The 23,509-nt window shown below is 50.2% G+C and overlaps 1 protein-coding gene across 1 annotated transcript in view; it reads right to left on the bottom strand.

Annotated features, from left to right (window-relative positions):
* kank2 (KN motif and ankyrin repeat domains 2) overlaps positions 1-23,509 on the bottom strand; it is an 82,105-nt gene that overhangs the window by 28,318 nt on the left and 30,278 nt on the right. Inside the window, exon 3 of the mRNA XM_072491007.1 lies at positions 1,105-1,199. Coding sequence (XP_072347108.1) covers positions 1,105-1,141 — 37 coding nt within the window. The 5' untranslated portion in view covers positions 1,142-1,199. The remainder of the gene's footprint in view (positions 1-1,104; positions 1,200-23,509) is intronic.

The following is a 23,509-nucleotide window of genomic DNA, read 5'->3' as shown; positions in this document are numbered from 1 at the left end:
CATTCAGAATCACTTTGATCAAGTTTGAAACGCTTTGCTGTGTAATTTGTGTGTGTGCGCTTTTAATTTTCATTTTGAAGATCTTTCTTGAAGAGCTTTCTTCAAACCCTTCAGCCCGTCTTGGTTGGGGAGGTACGGCGACGCAGTGGTTAGCACTGCTGCCTCACAGCGCCAAGGACCCGGATTCGATTCCGGCCTGGGGTGACTATCTGTGTGGAGTTTGCACGTTCTCCCCGGGTGCTCCGGTTTCCTCCCACAGTCCAAAGATGTGCATGTTCGGTGGATTGGATATGCTAAACTGCCCCTAGGTAGGGTTACGTGGATAGGGTGGGGGCGTGGGCCGATGTAGGGTGTTCTTTCAGAGGGTCGGTGCAGACTCCTTCTGCATTGTAGCAATTCTACGATCCTTTGGCATAATAAACATGCAGGGCCTGATTTTAACTTACTCAAATCCCACTCACTTTAAACAGAGTTAAAATTGGATGTAATGTTCAGGAGAACATCTGTAGGATCACGTGAAGGTATTGGTTGGAGTCTTTAGGAACAATTTGAACCCAGCCCTCCAGGCGATGGGTACCCATGGTTTCGTTCACATTCCATTTCAATATTGATTTCAATAGTGAGTAATCTCGGTGCGGATTCTGAAACTAGTTCTGGTGAAAGATCATCAGCCTGAAAGGTTAATTCTGTTTCTCTCTCCATTGATGCTGCCTGACCTGCTGAGTATTTCCAGCCATTTCTGCTTTTGATCATCAAACCAGTGTTTAAGAGATCCCATCACTTTCCTGATAGGCAGGATGATAGAACTGACCCCCCCCCCCACCCACCCACTACCCCCCCCACCCACTACCCCCCCCACCCACTACCCCCCCCACCCACTACCCCCCCCACCCACTACCCCCCCACCCACTACCCCCCCACCCACTACCCCCCCCACCCACCACCCCCCCCCCACCCACCCACCCCCACCCACCACCCCCCCCCCCCCACCCCCCCCCCCACCCCCCACCCTCCCCACCCCCCCCACCCCACGGACAAACCCGGATTTATGCCAAGCTGGAAATGGAATTATCACCTTATCTTGCCAGCAGTTTCAATACATACCAGGGAAGCTTGTTTTCATTTGGAGCACCTCAGCCATCTTGACGACCTCTGATCTTCTCTCAGTCGCTAGGCGATGAAGTAATCACACGGGGGGTCTGCAGCCAAGAAGAAAAGGAAGTCAGAATGGTACAGGGAACAGGACATAGCACCAATTCAGTAGTCAGAAGACTGCGGGCTCAAGATCCACTACAGAGGCGTAAGGACACCATCTCGGCTGACAGGCCCAGCGCAGCACGGAGGGAGAGCTGCACTGCCGGAAGTGCTGTCTTTGTGATGAGATGTAAACTCAAGGCCCTGTTTACTCTCTCAGGTGGACGTACAAGGTCCTATTGTGGGAAAAAGCAGGGGAGCCAAAACTTGTGTAATGGGCAATATTTAACCCTCAGCCAAACATACTAGAAATAGATGATCTGGTCATGATTACATTGCAGTTAATGGGATCTTGCTGCTTGCAAATTGGCTGTTAACTTTTCCAAATTACAATAATGAATGCACTTCCAAAGTATTTCATTGGCTGTAAAGCACTCTGGGATGTACTAAGGTTGCTATAGAAATGCAAGTTTGTCATTCCATTAATCCCGGTCTACAGCTCCCTTGGCCAGTGTCGTTGACGCAAGCGCCCCTCTCTCCCACCTGCTGCTTGACATCTCCCTGCTCAGCACAGGGTACCTCGATAACTTCCTGCTCTATAGCACACATCTGGACACGGGGATGAACAGCTAACCCCTTATTTGGAGGAAGCTGTACACAAAAGCTATTTTCATAGAATAGGCAGTGCAGAAACAGGCCATTTGGCCTATCCAGTCGGTGCTGGTGTTTAAGCCCAACTCAAACCTCCTCCCGATCTTCCTCGCAAAACAACATTGGCATGCCTATCTTCCTCATATCTTCTCCATAAATGTGTCTGTAATATTCACACTGTTTACTCCCTGTGGTAGCGGGTTCCACACTGTCACCACTCCCTGGGCAAAGAACGTTCTTCTGAATTCCCCATTTGACTTCTTGCTGACTATCTTATATTACAAAGAACAAAGAACAATAGAGCACAGGAACAGGCCCTTTGGCCCTCCAAGCCTGTACCGGTCATGATACCAACCTTTGCCAAAACCCTCAGCACTTATCCCTCTATACCCATCATATCCATGTGTTTGTCAAGGTGCCTTTTGAACGCCGTTAATGTATCTGTTTCCACAACCTCCCCTGGCAACGCGTTCCAGGCACTCACCACCCTCTGTGTAAAAAACCTGCCTCGCCCATCTCCTCTAAACTTTACCCCACGGACCTTAAACCTGAGCCCCCTGGTGACTGACCTCTCCACCTTGGGAAGAGTGCCTGCCCATCCACTCTATCCATGCCCCTCATAATCTTGTCGACCTCTATCAGGTCACCCCCTCAACCTCCGTCGTTCTAATGAAAACAGTCCGAGTCTATTCAGCCTCTCCGCGTAGCCAACACCCTCCAGACCAGGCAACATCCTGGTAACCACCTCTGCACCCTCTCCAAAGCCTCCACATTCTTCTGGTAGTGTGGCAACCAGAATTGTGTGCCTCTCGTCTTGCTTTTCCCCACAAGTGGAAACACTCTCGCTGTTTACACTCTCTCAAAATCTCCCATAACTGCTCCTTCTTTCCTCATGGATGCAATTTGAGTTGATGTGACCTGATTGGACAATTCTAGGCTCGCAGTTTGATTTGGAACATTAATCCTGGGCACCAGCACCAATACAATGCCACACCTCACAGGATGTTTTAACATGAGCAGGAGTAATTTGTATTTATATGACACCATTCACTGCATAAAACTTTCCAAGGTGCTTAGGCGGAATACTATCCAAACAAAATGTGACACCGAGCCACGAGGAGACATGAAGGCAGATGACCAAAAGATTGGCTAAAAAGGTGGGTTTTAAGGAGCACCTTTGAGGAGAAAAGTGTGGTCGAGGGGCGGAGAGGTTAAGGGAGGGAATTCCAGAGCTTGAGGCCCAGGCAACATGGCCACTAACGGTGAAGCAATTAAAAACAGGGTCCAGAATTAGAGTGCAGACGACTCGGAGGGTTACGGAGCTGGAGGAAATTGAGGAGAATTGAAATCTTTTTTTGAAGAACTGAAATCTGAGGATGAGTACATATGGATCATGAAAAGGTGGAAAAGGACAGGAAAAGTAAAGAGAATAGGTCTTGTAAGTTGAAGCACTGAATACACAAAAAAGCAAGGGGTTTTGTGTGGAATCTGTACAAGACATAGTTTGGGCCAAAGATGTTTGAAATGATTATTTTCCTGGAGCTGTGATCACACAACTAAGGGCCATTCTCCACACAGATTGTTTACTTGTGGCGCCAATCCATCTGCAACAGTCTGGATGTTTTGTTGAGTCAGTTAGGGTCAAACCCAAATTTAGCTCCAATCCTCAATACCCCACAGTCCCCATCAAACACTCCCAGGACAGGTACAGCAAGTGGTTAGATACAGAGTAAAGCTCCCTCTACACTGTCCCCATCAAACACTCCCAAGACAGGTAGAGCACGGGGTTAGATACGGAGTAAAGCTCCCTCTACACTGTCCCCATCAAACACTCCCAGGACAGGTACAGCACGGGGTTAGATACAGAGTAAAGCTCCCTCTACACTGTCCCCATCAAACACTCCCAGGACAGGTACAGCACGGGGTTAGATACAGAGTAAAGCTCCCTCTACACTGTCCCCATCAAACACTCCCAGGACAGGTACAGCACGGGGTTAGATACAGAGTAAAGCTCCCTCTACACTTATTATGGATCTTATTGCTTCTTTAATTAGTCAGGAGTTATACTGTTGTGTGAGTTGGGTTCTGGACACACCCATGGTATATTAGAAGGAAGAGTAAAGCTCCCTCTGCATTGTTCTAGACATCCCAGCAATGGCCCTCACCCATGTAGCCACTTAAAATGGCTGACTCCCGATTTAAAATGGCGAGCGGCAAAGGCTGATGGGAAAGTCAGCCAACAGGACACAAACGAGCGGCTGCAGGTTGGCTGTGTATTTACCTCTGAAAAGGCCAGACAAGATCGATACCAGCAACCATCTGCATAACAAAACAACAGCCATCTGCATACTAATGAGCAATCCCCGGGAACAATAAGCAACATTTAGACACACAAAGCCAAACCAGACTCTTCGGCGCCAGCAGAAGCCTACACAAAAGGAGGTGAACGACCATCGATCAGGGCACCGCTCCAGCATTGGAGAAAATCGAACCAAGTGATTGGGACAAAGTCCAATCACTTGGGACCAGGTACAGGTCCGCCCCGAAAGGCGGGAAGCCCCTGGGGACTATAAGAATTGAGCCCCAAGTTCAAGGCGCTCTCTCTTCCACCTCTCTTCAACCGATTCCAGCTCTCTTAACTATTCAACAGCCGCTCAAAAACTGTAAGTCTTAATTCAACGCTCGCTACGAGATAGGTGCTCCTAGCTACCAATCTGAACCAACTTCGAATCCCGCAGGCTCAGAACCCGAACGAAAGGCCATTCGTTTCCCTGACCTGGTGGGCCAGTTCCAAGTTAAGTATTGGCCTGTTAGCTGTAGAAGTAGCTTAGACGTAGAATTTGTACATGAGTTGTGATTACTGCGTATAATAAATGTGCTTTGATTTAAATCTTACTCAGCGGTGTATTGGATTATTGATCATTACTCGGACTTGAACCACGTGGCGGTATCATAAAGATACCTGGTGACTCAAGAGCAAAGGTGATAAAACAGAGCAATTAAACGAAGGCAAAGTTAGCAAGACCCCCAGTGCAGTTAATCCCAAGTTTCGCTGCGTCAGTTCTTCCACTTTCCAGAGCAGCCCATTCTCTCTCCCTGTGCATTGACCGTTTGCCAACCTGCTGCTCAATTTGCACTTGCAGTCACTGCTGCCTGCACGCTGCTTTAGCACCACATAATCTCCCTCTTTGCTGTTAACGCTGGTGCGTGCGGCCTTGAAGATAAGGTGAGTGCTCAGTTGATACCCAACAACTCAGTTTCTGGTTGAATTCCTTTCCGCTTAACGACGTGGTTCTCGCATTCGGAGACAGTACAACCCTGAGATAAACCCTTGTGGCTGTCAAGGGCTGGTCGTACAGATAAATTGGCTGAGAGGTGGGTGGAGGAGTGAGGATGGGGAGGGAAGCAAAACTGTCCTTGGTATTGTGGAACATGGGTGATAACAGCCCATTTTACTCCCCTCCCACTGCCTCTTTTTTTTTTAGAAAATATTTTATTGAGGCATTTATAATCTTAACATTTCAAATAGGGAGATCCAACACACACAAAAACCCCACAATAATACACCCAACTCCCCAGCCCCCAACCCTAACTACCCATACAGCAGATTCCCGGCCCTTAATTGTCACGTCCATGACCCCCGCCGCTGACGGTCAATTTTCCTTGAAGAAGTCGATGAACGGCGGCCAACCGAGCAAACCCCTGTAATGAACCCCTTGAGGCGAACTTAATTTTCTCTAGCCTAAGAAACTCTGTCATGTCACTGACCCAAACCCCGACTTTGGAGGCTCCAAGCCCCTCCATCACAGCAAAATCCGTCTCCGGGCCACCAGGGAGGCAAAGGCCAAAACGTCGGCCTCTCTTCTCTCCCCCCCCCCCCCCCCCCCCCCGGGCTCCCGGATCTTCCCATACTCCAAGTATTGCAATCTTGGAGCTCAAAGTCGACCTCCCTTCCAGGACCTCTGACATGACATCTGAAAATCCCCTCAGCCTCGGCCACGCCCATCATATATGTACATGATTCGCAGGACTTCCCCCACACCTCCCACACCTGTCCTCCACCTCCTCAACCCTCCCATTGCCTCTTAACTGAAATTACTATTGACGAGAATTGCGTGCGGCGTACGATAGCCTTTAACAGCCTCCGCAATCAGTCAAACAGGCAGCCGGGCCTTTTTATTAAAATCCCTCTCTCGTGTGGGTCCTGAGACCAGTGTAAGCATCCTGGTGTCAGCCAGGGCTAGATGCTGTTGTCCTAATGTGGACCCTCCCATTGTGGACCCTCCTAATGTGGACCCAAATATATATATATATCTCTGACTTGCCAGTTGGAGAGCTATGAAATCAGCCAGGCTTTGAGGGCTTAATTTGATGTGCTGAATTGCAAATGTATGTGGTGATGTGCATCAATGTAAATACATGTAGGCTAGCTAGACACTAGAGGGAGCACTAGAAACATCACACACACACAACCAATAGATCAAGTAGATAGGACACGACCAATGGACATTCATGATACACAAGGAGGTGACACGACCACAGGGGGGGCATTACGCCAACCCATACATAAAGGACACCACACACATGATCTGCCCCTTTCCAGTGGAGACAGTCAGTGAGAACAGGCACAGGGTTGATTCAATATTACACCCACCACGTGGATTGCAGCAACTGGTTAGTCAGTCTGGGTAGCTATAGTAGGATTAGCAGTAGTGTCGAACCAGAGTAATAGAAGTGTAAATAGTTTAATAAACGTGTTGAAGTTATCTCCACGTCTGAACCTTCCTTGTCAAGTGCACCACAAGGAAGCCACTTATGTTACACCTACAACATAACAAATCAATGTACACAGCAGATATTATATTCAATACAGGGGACTGGGGTTAATTGGATATCTGCAAATTAGCTGGCACAGGCACGGTGGGCCGAATGGCCTCCTTCTGTACTGCGTCATCCTATGATTCTACTGCAACTGCGAGCACTTTCAGAAAAATGTTCACACGCTCAGTCTGAGGGAATTTGCAGAGCAGAAAGGAAATGGTACCCACAGGGGAGTCCGGCCTTTGTGTTTAACTCAAAGGGGAATGGCCACATTGCCAACTGATCGGTACAGTATGCAGGACGTTTCCTGGTGTGGAAGTGTGGATTTTGCACGCATTTTCTCCTTGTGTTATGAATCGACATGTTCGAGGGCTAATGCCGGTGTCATTTCCTCATCATGCTTCGAGTCCTTTCCCCACGAGGTTAAGTGGTCAGGAACGATACCCACTGAGCATTGGGTGGTGGTCCGATGATGGGCTGGGGTCGGGGGGGGGGGGGGGGGGGGGGGGGCAGAAGCTGGGAACAGGCTGGCTGACCCTAAAGTTTTTGTTTAAAGGAGCCTTGGTCAGCCATTTAAAATATACTCAAATTCAACATCATCATCATTGTATTTAAACCCTTCCATGGCCCTGCCCCTTCCTGTCTTTGTAATCGCCTCAATCTATAACCATCTGGGATCTCTGCAGCCCTCCAATGCTGATCTGCCCAGTTTCATTGTGGGCTCTGCCTTCAACTGCTTGGGCCCGAAGCCCTCGAATGACTTGCCGTTTATAACCTTGTTGCAGGATAGCCCAGTGCGAGGGTGACTAATGCTCTCCTGAATTATATCCTCTCGTCAGTCTCATACGACAGGGTTAATTCCCGGGATCCAAGTGCAGCTTCCCTAGTGGGAGGGTGGGATCGTGACGTTTAACTTTAACCATATTCCAGTCTAGTTCTCCCTGACTTCCAGAATTATTCAGAGAGATCACTGGAATAGTGTAACAATCACCTCGCAGCACTCCATCAAAGCACAGTCCACCACATCGCCATGTTGTACGAATAGAGACTGGAGAAGATGCAAAGAAGATTTAAAAGGATGATACAAGAACTGACAGGTTAACTCTCAGAAAGGATTGAATAAGTTTGGGCTCTTCTCTCAAAAAAAAAGAATGCCGAGGGGTGACCTAATTATCTTTACAAAGGGATTTCATAGAATAGACATAGAGAAGATGGTTCCACTAGCAGGAGAGACCAGGGGCGAGGTTCTCCGTTTGGGCGATTTAATGGAAACATTTCCAAGTGCAATTGTGGGCACAATTGGCAGGGTGTTTCCCGACGGCCGTGTTGGTGAGATCGCGGCCCGTATTTAATGGCACTTAGTGCCAGAAATGACCCCCCATGAACCTCTGGCTGTCTCGCCATCTGATTCTCCAGATTCACGCTTCAGCATCTTGCCGCTAACAAGGGGAAAGTAGCTAGGGAGAATGGAAATGTCAAATGTTCACAATTAAAACATGTTACACGTGATAAATGTGAAGCCTCCGTCACGTTAACCTTCACACCGGGTCTGCCTGCACCCCCAGCCCTTGTTGCCCTCCGCTCTGCCCACCTCCCGCCCGGGCACAGTGGTCCAAACCAAACGCCCCCGATGCAGACCCCGTTCAGAGGTGGGGTGTGGGCGCACTGTCAGCAGAAAGACAGGACTCAGACTTCGGCATAAACTGAGCAGCACCAGAGCTCAGCTCACAGTGGGCTACCATCACTCTCCTGCCTTGTATATTGACCTGCCTTCAGTGCCAACACAGGCCCATCACCCTGGGGCGATGTTACACAGACCCTTGGAGGGTGGTACAGGGTAGTCGGGAGGTGGGGGGAGGAATGAGAGAAATGGATGTGAAGGAGGAGAATGGGAGAGAGGGGGGGATTGGGGAAGGGGAAATGGGCAAGATGGGATGGAGGGGAGCAGGAATTGGGAGCGGAAGTAGGGATTGGGGGGGAAGTAGGGATTGGGGGGGAAGTAGGGATTGGGGGAAGTAGGGATTGGGGGAAGTAGGGATTGGGGAAGTAGGGATTGGGGGAAGTAGGGATTGGGGGAAGTAGGGATTGGGGGTGGAGGGGATTGGGGGAAGATGAGTTAGGGGGAAGGAGCGAATGGGGGAAGGAGGGGATTGGGGAAGGGGACTGGAGAAAGGAGGGATTTGTGGGAAGGAGGAATTGGGGGAAAGGGATGAGCTGACGGACGAAGCCACACCCTATGAGCATTGGGTGAGGATGAGGGACTCCCTGGTTCTCCAGGCATGCCGGACCCTTGCCGCCATCTGTTCTTCATTCTCCGGCTCCTCCTCCGCTTGTCCTCCTTCCACTCCTGGTCCGCCTCCTCCTCCTCAGCGAAGGCCGCATGTCCCTCCTCCAGCATGTCGTCCCACTGCTGTGCCAGGTTGTGGAAGGCACAGCAGACCACCACAAAGCGGTTGACCCTCTAGGGAGTGTACTGCCGTGCACCAGCAGAGAGGTCCAGCAATCGGAACCACATTTTGACCAGTCCGATGCACCGCTTACTGACAGTACAAGTGGCAACATTGGCCTCGTTATATCAGGTCTCAGCCTCGGTCTCCGGCCTCCGCACTGGCATCATCAGCCAGGACCTCAGCGGTACTCCTTACCCCCCAATAGCCAACCCTCGAAGATGCCGGGGATCGCCGAGTGTCCCAGGATGTAGCTGTCATGCACACTCCCTGGGAAACATGCACACACGTGCACGATCCTGAGGTGGCTGTTGCACAAAAGTTGAACATTCAGGGAGTGGAACCCCTTCCTGTTAATGAAGGGCACTCCCTGATGCCCCAGTGCGCGCACGGTGACATGCGTACCATCAATTACCCCCTGGACCTGGAGCATTCAGGTGATGGCAGAGAATCCGGCAGCTCGGGCATCTTGGTGGGCCTGGTCCAGTCCAGCTCAAAGCTGATAAAGTCGGCTGCCAGGGCATACAGGACATCTGTGACCTCCCAGATACACTTGTGGGCTGTAGCGTGTGATATGCCGCACAAGTCCTAGCCCTGGAATGATCCGGTTGCACAGAAGTTCAGGGTTGCGGTGACCTTCATGGCCACTGGGAGCTCCTCCTCCATGGGGTGCCAGGTCTTTGTGGACGTGGCATAGGTGTTGCACTGTCTCTTTGTTGAGACTGAGGCTCCTGCGGCTCATGCTGTCCGTCATCTCCTCGAAAGACCAATGATGCCTGTACACCTTGGGTATAACCAGCCGTATTGTTTAGCTCAGTTGGCTGGACTGCTGGTCCGTGATGCGGAGCGAGGTTAACAGCGTGGGTTCAGTTCCCGTACCGGCTGAGGTTATTCATGAAGGCCCCGCCCTCTCAATCTTACCCCTCGCCGGAGGTGTGGTGACCCTCAGGTTAAATCACCACCAGTCAGCTCTCGCCCTCAAAAGGGGAAAGCAGCCCGTGGTCATCCGGGACTATGGAAACTTTACTTTACTTGTTATAGCTGTAAAGAATTGGAGGAGAGAGATAGCCCTTAGTCGCCACATTCTGGCGCCTGTTCGGGGAGGCTGGTATGGGAATTGAACCCGCGCCGCTGGCCTGCTATTTAACCCCGTGCTAAACCAGCCCCCCACCCCTGTCCTGGAGTGCTTCAGCTCCCTGACCATGGCCAATTCCCCTGAGGGTCCTCCACCATCGGGAGCAGGCCGGATCTTAGATAGATAGCAAACTGATTTGTGCCAGTTGTGAATCTCCATTTTGGCCGTTCTCACTATTTAACCGTCACCCAGATCCGCACCGGGTGCAATGTAACGCTGCCAGCGGGGGACTGGAGCATGGCGTCGGAATCGCCGCTGGGCGAAAATCACGAATATTCCATTGCGCGCTATTATCCCCTCGATTGCAGTTCTTGCTGCCGGCAGTGGGAAGTGGAGAATTCAGCCCCAGAACTCGTAGCTAAAACTACACTATGGTCAGTAGGGAATCCACAAGAGAGTTCCTTACCCAGGGTGTGGTTACAGCATGAAACTTGCTGTCACTGTAAGTAGTTGAGGCAATTAAGAATAAATACATTTCAACTAGATCAGCATGAGGGAGGAAGGAATGGAAGGGTATGCTGAGAGGGTGCGTCCTCAGGGATGGGGGAGGGTCATGTAGATTACAGACACCAGCATAGAAGACGCGGGCCGAGTGGCCTGTTTCTGTGCTGTATGTGAATAAATGTATTTAACAAATTTTAGATTTGCATTTACAAATCAGCTTGAAGCTAATTGACTGCACCAGAAACCCCAGAATTGAATATCATCACATTCTTCCAAACGTAGAGCCCACACTGACAGACGGATAGTGCTATATACAGACATGTACATCCCCACACAAAGGCACTCAGGCAGACATTTACACACAGACAGACACACTTAGAGACACACAGACACATTCTCAAACTCAGACATGCATAGGGACAAACATTCTCAAATGCACAAAGAAATACACATTCTCAAATACAGACGGACATACACATACACATTTTCTCTCATGCACACACATGCACAAATTCACATACACTGATGCACATTCACAGACTCAAAGACACACACATTCTCACACATACTCACATAGACTGACACACTCAAACACACACAGGCATGAAAAGGTAAAGACATAGACATAACCGCACACACAGATAGGCACACATATACACGCACAGGCAGAGAAACGGACACATACGGATTGCCAAGACCCCCACACACTGACTCACAGACAGATAAATACACACACTAGCAGGCACACACGAACAGACACACAAAAACATACATGTGCATGCAGATAGAGAGAGACAGACAACACACACATCGCACAGTCAGGCAGACAAACATACAAACACAAAGACAGGCAAACACATACAGCCAAGACATGCAGCAAAAGCCATTCTCACCTCAGCACCCTGTAGCCGTTAGCTTGGTAGGGAGTTATATTGCCAGCTGCTCTCCTCTTAGTCTGCTGCAGACCTGGCGTGTATGTGTGTGTGTGTGTGTGACAAAGCCTGGCTGAGATGTCGAGACTTTGATGCATCACCTCCCTCCCACACTGGGTCACACTCAGTTACAAACAGTAAATGCTTTACTGCAAATGAGACTGACATTCTGCATCATGTGACAATGTTTACACTTTGGGGTTTAATGTTGACTGAAGCAGCAGATTCACACTCATCAAAGACAGCACCTTACTAGCATTTTATTAAAACTCGGGTCTCATTAACCTCGGAGAGCTTGCTCTTATCGTAATTCCATTTTCTCAGACACCGTATAGTATTCTCTGTTTGCAAGACTAATTGGGCAGGATTCTCGGTACCCCGGTGCCAAAATCCTGTCCGGAGCCGGGGCGGAAAATCCACTTCCGCGCTTGCCCCACCTGCAGCCATTGGCAGAAGCCCGCCCCGCTATTCTCCCCCCCAGTCTGAGTCAGCCATGGACCAGGGCGCGGCCGCCGGAGGCCACCGCTGTACGCATGCGTGGCCTCTGACCTGGAAGTGCGGGGCCCGTAACTGCAGCTAAAGCCACTAGATTCACGATGGGTCCCTGCGAGCCCCCTGCAGGGCTCTGAATATGTGGCCTTTTGACGCCAGTTTTTCTGGTGTGAAAGGTCACAGTTTTTACGATGGCGTGGGGACAGAGTCCCAAAAACGGAGAATCGGGCCCATTGTTCCTGCCAGGACTGAATTGCGTGCGGTTCGCGTTCCCGTTGGGGGGCATTATTCGCGGAGCAATTCAGGACATGCAAATGACCCAGCTCTCTGCCAGCGCGAATTGAGAGCAATTCCCGGCCCAGCGGGCGTTCTAACTGCTGGGTCCGAAGTTAGCACTAAAGAGCCTGGCAGCTGGAGCTGTTTTTGAGCACCCCACTAACCACACACTCACTGCAGCCACCAAGATGGCTCACAGAAGGCCTGCCCTCCTGAACAGCGTTTCCGGCATTGCGAGGCACACAATCCAGCCCGATGTCTTCCCTTCCTTCCTGCCTGCCCCCAAACCTTTGCCCGCTCCTCGTTGTGCTCACTCTGACTGGGGATTTCACGTGCACCAGACACTGTTCATTATCTAAATGCACATTCCTCCCAGGTCAGCTGAATCCCAAGTATTAAGAGGCCATTGAGCCCATCAATTCTCTGTTGGTTCATCGTGTGAGGCGGGGTGGGGGGCGGGAAAACCCAATTTTCAGCTGCCATTGAATCTGTACCCATCAATCTACCAAAAATTCCTCCTGTTGTTTTGAGTGCTTTGCTAATCACTTTAAATCTGAGCCCCCTGCTTATCCACCGTTCACCAATTGGAAACAGTTCATCTTTATTTAATCCATCCAAACCCTTCATTTAAAAAAAAATCTCCATCAAATGTTCTTTCAGCTTTCTCTGTTCAAAGGCAGAACAACCGTCTCTAGTCTAACTGTAATCTCTCATTCCTGGAACCAGTCTAGCTAATCTTTTCTGTACCCTCTCCAAAACCCTTACTACAGTGCAGTGCCCAGAATTAGACCAAATGCTCCATTTCAGGGTGAACTAATGATTTGCAAAGGTTTCGTCAAACTTCCTGGACTTCACTCTTTATCTTTATCAGTAAAGCCCAAGATTCCGCGGACTTTATTAACCACTTTGTTAACCTCGCTCCTGCTGTCCTCAAAGATTGGTGTGCATATACTTGCCCTTGTCTCGCTGAGTTTGCGCCCCTTTAAAAATTTTGTTTCTATCGTCCCGCGTGATACAAGATTTTAATGATGTTCTGGAGCTTACAAACTAGCCCGCTGAAGACATGGCCACCAGAGGTGGAGAGGTTCAAATCACCAAGAGCCCCGAATTCAAGAAAATTATACCTTGGAGTCTTGAAGGACTGTTGGAGATTACAGAGATAGAGAGGGGAGCGAGGCCACGGAAGGATTTGAGCATAAGGATGAAATAATAATAATCATGTTTATTAGTGTTACAAGTAGTGGGCAGCACGGTAGCATTGTGGATAGCACAATTGCTTCACAGCTCCAGGGTCCCAGGTTCGATTCCGGCTTGGGTCACTGTCTGTGCGGAGTCTGCACGTTCTCCCCGTGTCTGCGGGGTTTCCTCCGGGTGCTCCGGTTTCCTCCCACAGTCCAAAGATGTGCAGGTTAGGTGGGTTGACCATGATAAATTTCCTTTCGTGTCCAAAATTGCCCTTAGTGTTGGGTGGGGTTACGGGGTTATGGGGATAGGGTGGAGGTGTTGACCTTGGGTGGGGTGCTCTTTCCAAGAGCCGGTGCAGACTCGATGGGCCGAATGGCCTCCTTCTGCACTGTAAATTCTATGATAAATGAAAGTAGGCTTACATTCACACTGCAATGAAGTTACTGTGAAAATCCCCTAGTTGCCACACTCCGGCACCTGTTCGGGTACACTGAGGGAGAATTCAGAATGTCCAATTAATAATAATCTTTTGTTGTCACAAGTAGGTTTACATTAACACTGCAATGAAGGGCAGCACGGTGGGACAGTGGTTAGCACTGCTGCCTCACGGTGCTGAGGTCCCAGGTTCGATTACAGCTCTGGGTCACTGTCCGTGTGGAGTTTGCACATTCTCCCCGTGTTTCGCCCTCACAACCCGAAGATGTGCAGGGTAGGTGGATTGGCTATGGTAAATTGCTCCTTAATTGGTAAAAAATTGGGTACTGTAAATTTATAAAGAAAAAAACCCATTGCAATGAAGTTACTGTGCAAATCCCTGGGTCGCCACAAACCGGCGCCAGTTCGGGCACACTGAGGGAGAATTCAGAATGTCCAATTCGCCTAACAGCACGTCTTTTGGGACTTGTGGGAGGAAACCGGAGCACCCGGAGGAAACCCACGCACACACTGGGAGAACGTGCAGACTCCGCACAGACAGTGACCCAAGCCGGGAATCGAACCTGGGACCCTGGAGCTGTGAAGCCATAATGCTAACCACTGTGCTACCGTGCCGCCCAGGTATTACCAGACCGGCATCCATTGTAGGTCAGCGAGCACAGGGGTGATGGGTGCATGGGACCTGGTGTGTCAGGACGTGGGCAGCAAAGTGTTGGATGAGCTGAAGTGAGGAAGGGTTTAGAATCATAGAAACATAGAAGATAGGAGCAGAAGCAGGTTATTTGGCCCTTCAAGCCTGCTCCACCATTCATTATGATCATGGCTGATCATCCAACTTGATATCCTAATCCCGCTTTCACCTCATATCCTTTGATCCCCTTCTGTGCTATAACTTTTTAAAAATTCTTAAAAAATTTTTTTTAGAGTACCCAATTATAATTTCTTTCCAATTAAGGGGCAATTTAGCGTGGCCAATCCACCTAGCCTGCACATCTTTGGGTTGTGGGGGTGAAACCCACGCAGACACAAGGAGAATGTGCAAACTCCACACGGACAGTGACCCGGGGCCGGAATTCAAACCCGGGTCCTCAGCGCTGCAGTCCCAGTGCTCTCCACTGCGCCACATGCCGCCCTCTAAGTGCTATGTATAACTGCGTCTTGAAACGTGCAACGTTTTGGCCACTGTTTTGGGTTGCTGCGGGCGGTCGGCCAGGAGAGCGTCGAGTCTGGAGGGAAGGAAATCACAGATGAAGGTTTTTACAGCAGATCAGTAGAAGCAAGGGCACCTTTGGGATAGTGACCAGGAGCAGGGATCCCATACGGTATTCCCTCGTTTCCCTGGGCACAGGATCTCTTGTACCTATCCCTGAGGAAGCGTGATCTGGGGAGTATTGTTGCATCCACAGATGGGGAAGAGGCAAGTGCAGGAGGGGAACGGGAATAGAAAAAATGTGGTTAAAGTTTGAGATGACGTAGATGGAGACTGGGCTGAATGGCATCCTTCTACGTAATCCTGTTTAAGAACACCAGGGATAGTGGAGGGTGGTAGACGGGAGAATTACAATCACCGTCTGGAGTGGGAGAGATCCTGAAATAAACCGTAACCTAAACAAAAGCTCAGAAATCCGAGGACACGTATGAGAACTCTGTAGAAATGCAATGGAAAAAACAGTCAAAGGTTCCCCCGCCTTAAACCTCGCACATGTTTCTCATTTAATCCAGTTTAACAACATGACTCATGAACGAGCAGCAATTTGTGCAGTCAGGAGAATGTGAGGAAATATGTCCCTGAGGGAGCTCTTTATTCACGGCCTTTCCCCGTCCACCAGAATCAGTAGAAAAATCACATCATCCAAAACAGAGCAGCTCCCAGACAAGGGTGAACAGAGGCACTTGTCAGGCTGTGGGTCAGCAATATCCCTGGGGTGGGGTGCAGTGGGAGACACGTTATAATGGACCAGACCTCTTGTCCATCGACTGCGGTTTTCCTCACCCTCTCATGGTCAATCCCCTCGACCTTACTCTCTAATTAAAAGGACTCTATTTATCTCCTGTTCTCCAGGCTATGATTCCGGAACGGAAAACACAAACCAGAGGGACCTTGGGGTGCATGTCCATAGATCCCTGAAGACAGCAGGACAGGTAGATAAGGTGGTTGAGAAGCCTAATGGGATACTTGCCTTTATTAGCCAAGGCAGAGAATATAAGAGCAGGGAGGTTATGATGGAGCTGTATAAAACGCTCGTTAGGCCCAGACGTGATTGGGGAGGACCAGACGGGATTTGTTAAGGGGAGGCAGTTGGCAGCCAACGTAAGAAGGCTGTTGAATGATATCATGATGTCCCCAGAGGGTGTGGAGCTTCATTGACTGGGTCAGGCTGTTCACGATCCAGGCAAGGGGGCAGGAGAGGCGATTGGGGGAGCTGCCGTTTAGAGTGGGAGGGGAAACATTCGGTACCTAGGTATCCAGGTGGCGCGGGAATGGGAACAGTTGCACAAGCTTAATCTGGCCCGACTAGTAGATCAAATGAAGGAGGAATTTTGGAGGTGGGATGTGCTCCCGCTGTCACTGGTTGGGAGGGTACAGACAATGAAAATGACGGTTGTCCCGAGATTCCTGTTTGCGTTTCAGTGTCTCCCCATCTTTATTCCGCGGTCCTTTTATAAACGGGTGAACAAGGTGATCTCGGGCTTTGTATAGGCGGGTAAGACCCCGCTAGTTAAAAAGGGGATGTTGGAGCGCAGCTGGGGGGAGGGCAGGCTGGCACTCCCCGGGGGGGGGGGGGGGGAGCGAGTAGAGGCGGCATCTTGTAAGGGCACCAGTTTGGGGGTGTTGGTAACTGCACCTCTGCCGTTCCCGCCAGCACAGTACTCCACCAGCCCTGTAGTGGTCGCGGCCTTGAGAGTCTGGGGGCAATGGAGGAGACATGTGGGTACAGAGGGAGCATCGGTCTGGTCCCCAATTTGCAATAATCACCGGTTAGCCCTGGGGAGGTTAGATGGTGGGTTCCGGAGGTGGCAGAGAGCAGGGATCGAGAGGATGGGCGATATGTTTATAGAGGGAGCTTTCCCAGCTTGAGGGAACTGGAGGTGAACTTTGAACTGATGGGAGGGAATGAATTCTCGGGATTCTCGCCGCCCCCCCCCCCCCCCCCCCCCCCCCCCCCCCCCCCCGGGATTCTCCGACCCGGCAGGAGGTCGGAGAATCCTGCCCATGATCTAAGGAAATCCATCAAATATGCCAAAAGACAGTACCGGACCAAGCTCGAGTCCCAGGCTAGCCACACGGACCCCTGCCGACTATGGCAAGGTCTGCAAGACATAACGGACTACAAGATGAAGGCATGTAAAATTGTCGGCTCCAACGCAGCCCTCCCTGATGAGCTCAACGCATTCTATGCCCGCTTTGAGCAAGAGGTCAGCGAGAGCGCGCCCTCCACCCTGGAAGCCGCGGATGAATTTGTATCCAAGGTCACCATTGCAGAGCAGCCTTCTCAAAGGTCAACCCACGGAAAGCCAGTGGCCCGGATGGGGTACCCGGACGGGCACTCAGGTCTTGCGCGGATCAGCTGGCGGGGGTATTCGCAGACATCTTCAACCTCTCTTTACAACAATCTGAGGTCCCTATCCGCTTCAAGAAGACCACCATCATTCCTATACCAAAGAAAAGCCAAGCAGCGTGCCTTAAGCACCGTACCAGCCTCCCCGATCAGGCGCCGGAATGTGGCGACTAGGGGCTTTTCACAGTAACTTCATTTGAAGCCTACTTGTGACAATAAGCGATTTTCATTTCATTTCATGACTATCATCCAGTAGCTCTGACATCATCATCATGAAGTGCTTCTAAAGTTTAGTCATGGCACGAATCAACTTCAGCCTCCCGGATTGCCACTACAGTTCGCCTACTGCTGCAACAGGTCCACAGCAGACGCCATCTCCCTGGCCCTGCACTCAACACTGGAACACCTAGATAACAAAGACACCTATGTCAAACTCCTATTTATTGACTACAGCTCAGCCTTCAACACTATTATTCCGACGAAACGCATCTCCAAACTCTGTGGCCTGGGCCTCGGCTCCTCCCTCTGCAACTGGATCCTGAACTTTCTAACCCACAGGCCACAATCAGTAAGGATAGGCAACAACACCTCCTCCACAATCATCCTCAACACCAGTGCCCCATTAAGGCTGTTTCCTCAGCCCCCTACTATACTCCTTATACACCTATGGCTAAATTCCTCTCCAACTCGATTCTCAAATTTGCTGATGACACCACCTTAGTGAGTCGGATTTCAAACAACGACAGGACAGAGTACAGGAATGAGATAGAGAATCTGGTGAACTGGTGCGACGACAATAATCTCTCCCTCAATGTCAACAAAACAAAGGAGATTGTCACTGACTTCAGGAAGCGTAGAGGAGAACATGCCCCGGTCTACATCAATGGGAACGAAGTAGAAAGGGTCGAGAGCTTCAAGTTTTTAGGTGTCCAGATGACCAACAACCTGCCCTGGTCCCCCCATGCCGACAATATAGTTAAGAAAGCCCACCAATAACTCTACTTTCTCAGAAGACTAAGGAAATTTGACACGTCAGCTACGACTCTCGCCAACTTTTACAGATGCACCATTGAAAGCATTCTTTCTGGTTGTATCATAGCTTGGTATGGAGCCTGCTCTCCCCAAGACCCCAGGAAACTACAGAAGGTCGTGAATGTAGCCCAGTCCATCACACAATCCAGCCTCCCATCCATTGACTCTGACTACAATTCCCACTGCCTCGGAAAGGCAACCAGCATAATTAAGGACCCCAAGCACCCCGGACATACTCTCTTCCACCTTCTTCCGTCAGGAAAAAGATACAAAAGTTTGAGGTCACGTTCCAACCGACTCAAGAACAGCTTCTTCCCTACTGCCATCAGACTTTTGAATGGACCTACCTCGTATTAAGTTGATCTTTTCTCTACACCCTAGCTATAACTGTAACATTACATTCTGCAGTCTCTCCTTCCTTCCCTATGTACGGTATGTGTTGTCTGTACAGCATGCAAGAAACACTTTTCACTGTATACTAATACATGTGACAATAATAAATCAAATGAAAATCAAAGATAGTGAGGTGTGAGACAGAGCAGTTGTATACTTGAGAGTTCTGTAAATTAGAGATAGCATGGTTTTATACAATAAACGTCTACTTTAGGAATGTGAGCGAATCTTAGTTCGGAGTGTAAATAAATGTACAGTTTTGTTTGTTAACAAACCTCTGTGTTCCTTATTCAACACTACGCATCCAAGCCATCCAGGTTAAGCGGAATAGAGAACAGGACAGGTGGTGGAAATCTGGAACTCACTGCCTGAAAGGGTGGTAGAGAACACATTTAAGAAGCATGTAGATGAGCATTTGAAATGCCAGAGCATCCAATGCTACGCTCAAATTGCTGGAAAATGGGATTAGAATAGACAGGTGCTTGATGGCAGATGCAGATACGATGGGCCAAATGGCCTCGTTCTGTGCTGTAAAACTCGATGACTCTAAATCGCTCATCTCCAGTCAATTTAGTTCTCGAGTGATGGGACAGCTCACAGCCACCCAAGAATGCCTGGCGGCAGCAGCGCATTATTAGAGGTTGCAAACAAAGCACAGGGACGCTCAGGAACACAACAAACCTCCGAAATGCAGCCAGCCCCTCCCAAAAACACAGCCCCTCCCAAAAACACAGCCCATCCCAGAAACACACAGCCCCTCCCAAAAACACAGCCCATCCCAGAAACACAGCCCCTCCCAGAAACACACAGCCCCTCCCAAAACACAGCCCATCCCAAAAAACACAGCCCCTCCCAAAAACACACAGCCCCTCCCAAAAACACACAGCCCCTCCCAAAAACACACAGCCCCTCCCAGAAACACAGCCCCTCCCAGAAACACAGCCCCTCCCAAAAACACAGCCCCTCCCAAAAACACAGCCCCTCCCCAAAACACGCAGCCCCTCCCAGAAACACAGCCCTTCCCAGAAACACAGCCCCTCCCAGAAACACAGCCATCCCAAAAACACAGCCCCTCCCAGAAACACAGCCCATCCCAAAAACACAGCCCCTCCCAAAAACACACAGCCCCTCCCAAAAACACAGCCCCTCCCAGAAACACACAACCCCTCCCAAAAACACAGCCCCTCCCAAAAACACGCAGCCCCTCCCAAAAACACGCAGCCCCTCCCATAAACACGCAGCCCCTCCCAAAAACACACAGCCCCTCCCAAAAACACAGCCCCTCCCAAAAACACAGCCCCTCCCAGAAACACACAACCCCTCCCAAAAACACACAACCCCTCCCAAAAACACACAGCCTGTCCCAAAAACACGCAGCCCCTCCCAAAAACACGCAGCCCCTCCCATAAACACGCAGTCCCTCCCAAAAACACACAGCCCCTCCCAAAAACACAGCCCCTCCCAAAAACACACAGCCTCTCTCATAAACACGCAGCCCCTCCCAAAAACACGCAGCCCCTCCCAAAAACACACAGCCCCTCCCAAAAACACACAGCCCGTCCCAAAAACACGCAGCCCCTCCCAAAAACACGCAGCCCCTCCCAAAAACACAGCCCATCCCCAAAACACACAGCCCCTCCCAAAAACACAGCCCCTCCCAAAAACACGCAGCCCCTCCCAAAAACACGCAGCCCCTCCCAGAAACACGCAGCCCCTCCCAAAAACACGCAGCCCCTCCCAAAAACACGCAGCCCCTCCCAAAAACACGCAGCCCATCCCCAAAACACGCAGCCCCTCCCAAAAACACGCAGCCCCTCCCAAAAACACGCAGCCCCTCCCAAAAACACGCAGCCCCTCCAAAAAACACGCAGCCCCTCCAAAAAACACGCAGCCCCTCCAAAAAACACGCAGCCCCTCCAAAAAACACGCAGCCCCTCCAAAAAACACGCAGCCCCTCCAAAAAACACGCAGCCCCTCCAAAAAACACGCAGCCCCTCCAAAAAACACGCAGCCCCTCCAAAAAACACGCAGCCCCTCCAAAAAACACGCAGCCCCTCCAAAAAACACGCAGCCCCTCCAAAAAACACGCAGCCCCTCCAAAAAACACGCAGCCCCTCCAAAAAACACGCAGCCCCTCCAAAAAACACGCAGCCACTCCAAAAAACACGCAGCCACTCCAAAAAACACGCAGCCACTCCAAAAAACACGCAGCCACTCCAAAAAACACGCAGCCACTCCAAAAAACACGCAGCCACTCCAAAAAACACGCAGCCACTCCAAAAAACACGCAGCCACTCCAAAAAACACGCAGCCACTCCAAAAAACACGCAGCCACTCCAAAAAACACGCAGCCGCTCCAAAAAACACGCAGCCGCTCCAAAAAACACGCAGCCGCTCCAAAAAACACGCAGCCGCTCCAAAAAACACGCAGCCGCTCCAAAAAACACGCAGCCGCTCCAAAAACACGCAGCCGCTCCAAAAAACACGCAGCCGCTCCAAAAAACACGCAGCCGCTCCAAAAAACACGCAGCCACTCCAAAAAACACGCAGCCACTCCAAAAAACACGCAGCCCCTCCAAAAAACACGCAGCCACTCCAATAAACACGCAGCCCCTCCAATAAACACGCAGCCCCTCCAATAAACACGCAGCCCCTCCAATAAACACGCAGCCACTCCAAAAAACACGCAGCCACTCCAAAAACACGCAGCCACTCCAAAAAACACGCAGCCACTCCAAAAAACACGCAGCCACTCCAAAAAACACGCAGCCACTCCAAAAAACACGCAGCCGCTCCAAAAAACACGCAGCCGCTCCAAAAACACGCAGCCGCTCCAAAAAACACGCAGCCGCTCCAAAAAACACGCAGCCACTCCAAAAAACACGCAGCTACTCCAAAAAACACGCAGCCATTCCAAAAAACACGCAGCCACTCCAAAAAACACGCAGCCACTCCAAAAAACACGCAGCCACTCCAAAAAACACGCAGCCACTCCAAAAAACACGCAGCCAGTCCAAAAAACACGCAGCCACTCCAATAAACACGCAGCCCCTCCAATAAACACGCAGCCCCTCCAATAAACACGCAGCCCCTCCAATAAACACGCAGCCCCTCCAATAAACACGCAGCCCCTCCAATAAACACGCAGCCCCTCCAATAAACACGCAGCCCCTCCAATAAACACGCAGCCCCTCCAATAAACACGCAGACCCTCCAATAAACACGCAGACCCTCCAATAAACACGCAGACCCTCCAATAAATACGCAGACCCTCCAATAAACACGCAGACCCTCCAATAAACACGCAGACCCTCCAATAAACACGCAGACCCTCCAATAAACACGGAGACCCTCCAGAAAACACGCAGATCCTCCAATAAAAATGCAGCCCCTCCAGAAAGCACGCAAACCCTCCAATAAACACGTAGACCCTCCAATAAACATGCAACCCCTCCAATAAACACGGAGACCCTCCAGAAAACACGCAGATCCTCCAATAAACACGCAGACCCTCCAATAAACACGCAGATCCTCCAATAAACACGCAGATCCTCCAATAAACACGCAGATCCTCCAATAAACACGCAGCCCCTCCAATAAACACGCAGACCCTCCAATAAACACGCAGATCCTCCAATAAACACGCAGATCCTCCAATAAACAACGCAGACCCTCCAAAAAACATGCAGACCCTCCAATAAATACGCATACACTCCAATAAACACACAGCCACTACAAAACACACACAGCCCATCCAATACGTTGACCTTCCAAAATGTTGCCCCATCTGAAAATGCAACCACTCTAGAACAACGTTGTTCCTCCAAAATGCGCCCCCCTCGTTAAACCACAGATACTCTAAAGAATACAGAACCTCAATATTCTGAGGAGAGATTTGGTTTACATGTAACAGAAGCCACTCGTACTTAAATTACCAACGTTACAGCCACCGAGCCTCTCTCTTAAACTCCTCTTGCTTATTAGCATCAAGGGGCAAGGTGCAGAAGGCTGCAGACTATTAAAAAACAACAAATCAATTAAACAAAAAGGTAAAAAGCTAAGTACCTCGCTGTCTCTATGAAAGACTGTCCTTTTCGCTGGTTTATAAATCACTCCAGACAATTTCAGATTATGTCTGAGCATTAAACCTCCCCTAAACTCTGACTCACTGTTTCTGTGCGACTGACTCACTTTCTGTACAATATTCTAAACCCTATCCACAGGATCTGGGGGATCACAGAAGGGTTGAAATCAGCCGAAGCCACTTCCTGGAATCCACAATGACGGAGTCAGATCATTCTCTTCCTTTTCCCATTTAGTGAAAGTCCTGGAGACATATTTCTGGGTAACAACAGTTTAATGCCCCCCCTTTCCCCCCACACCCGAAAGATGCTGACTCATCCTGGGGCTCAGTTTTACAGACCCCATTCAGTGCTCATTCGATCACAGAATCCCTACGGTGCAGACGGAGGCCATTCGGCCCACTGAGTCTGCACCGACCCTCCGAAAGAG

The sequence above is a fragment of the Scyliorhinus torazame genome, chromosome 27 (genome assembly GCF_047496885.1).
Source record: "Scyliorhinus torazame isolate Kashiwa2021f chromosome 27, sScyTor2.1, whole genome shotgun sequence".
NCBI classification, from domain to species: domain Eukaryota; kingdom Metazoa; phylum Chordata; class Chondrichthyes; order Carcharhiniformes; family Scyliorhinidae; genus Scyliorhinus; species Scyliorhinus torazame.
The sequence above is the reverse complement of the archived record's forward strand: the minus strand, read 5'-3'. Positions and strand labels throughout refer to the sequence as shown.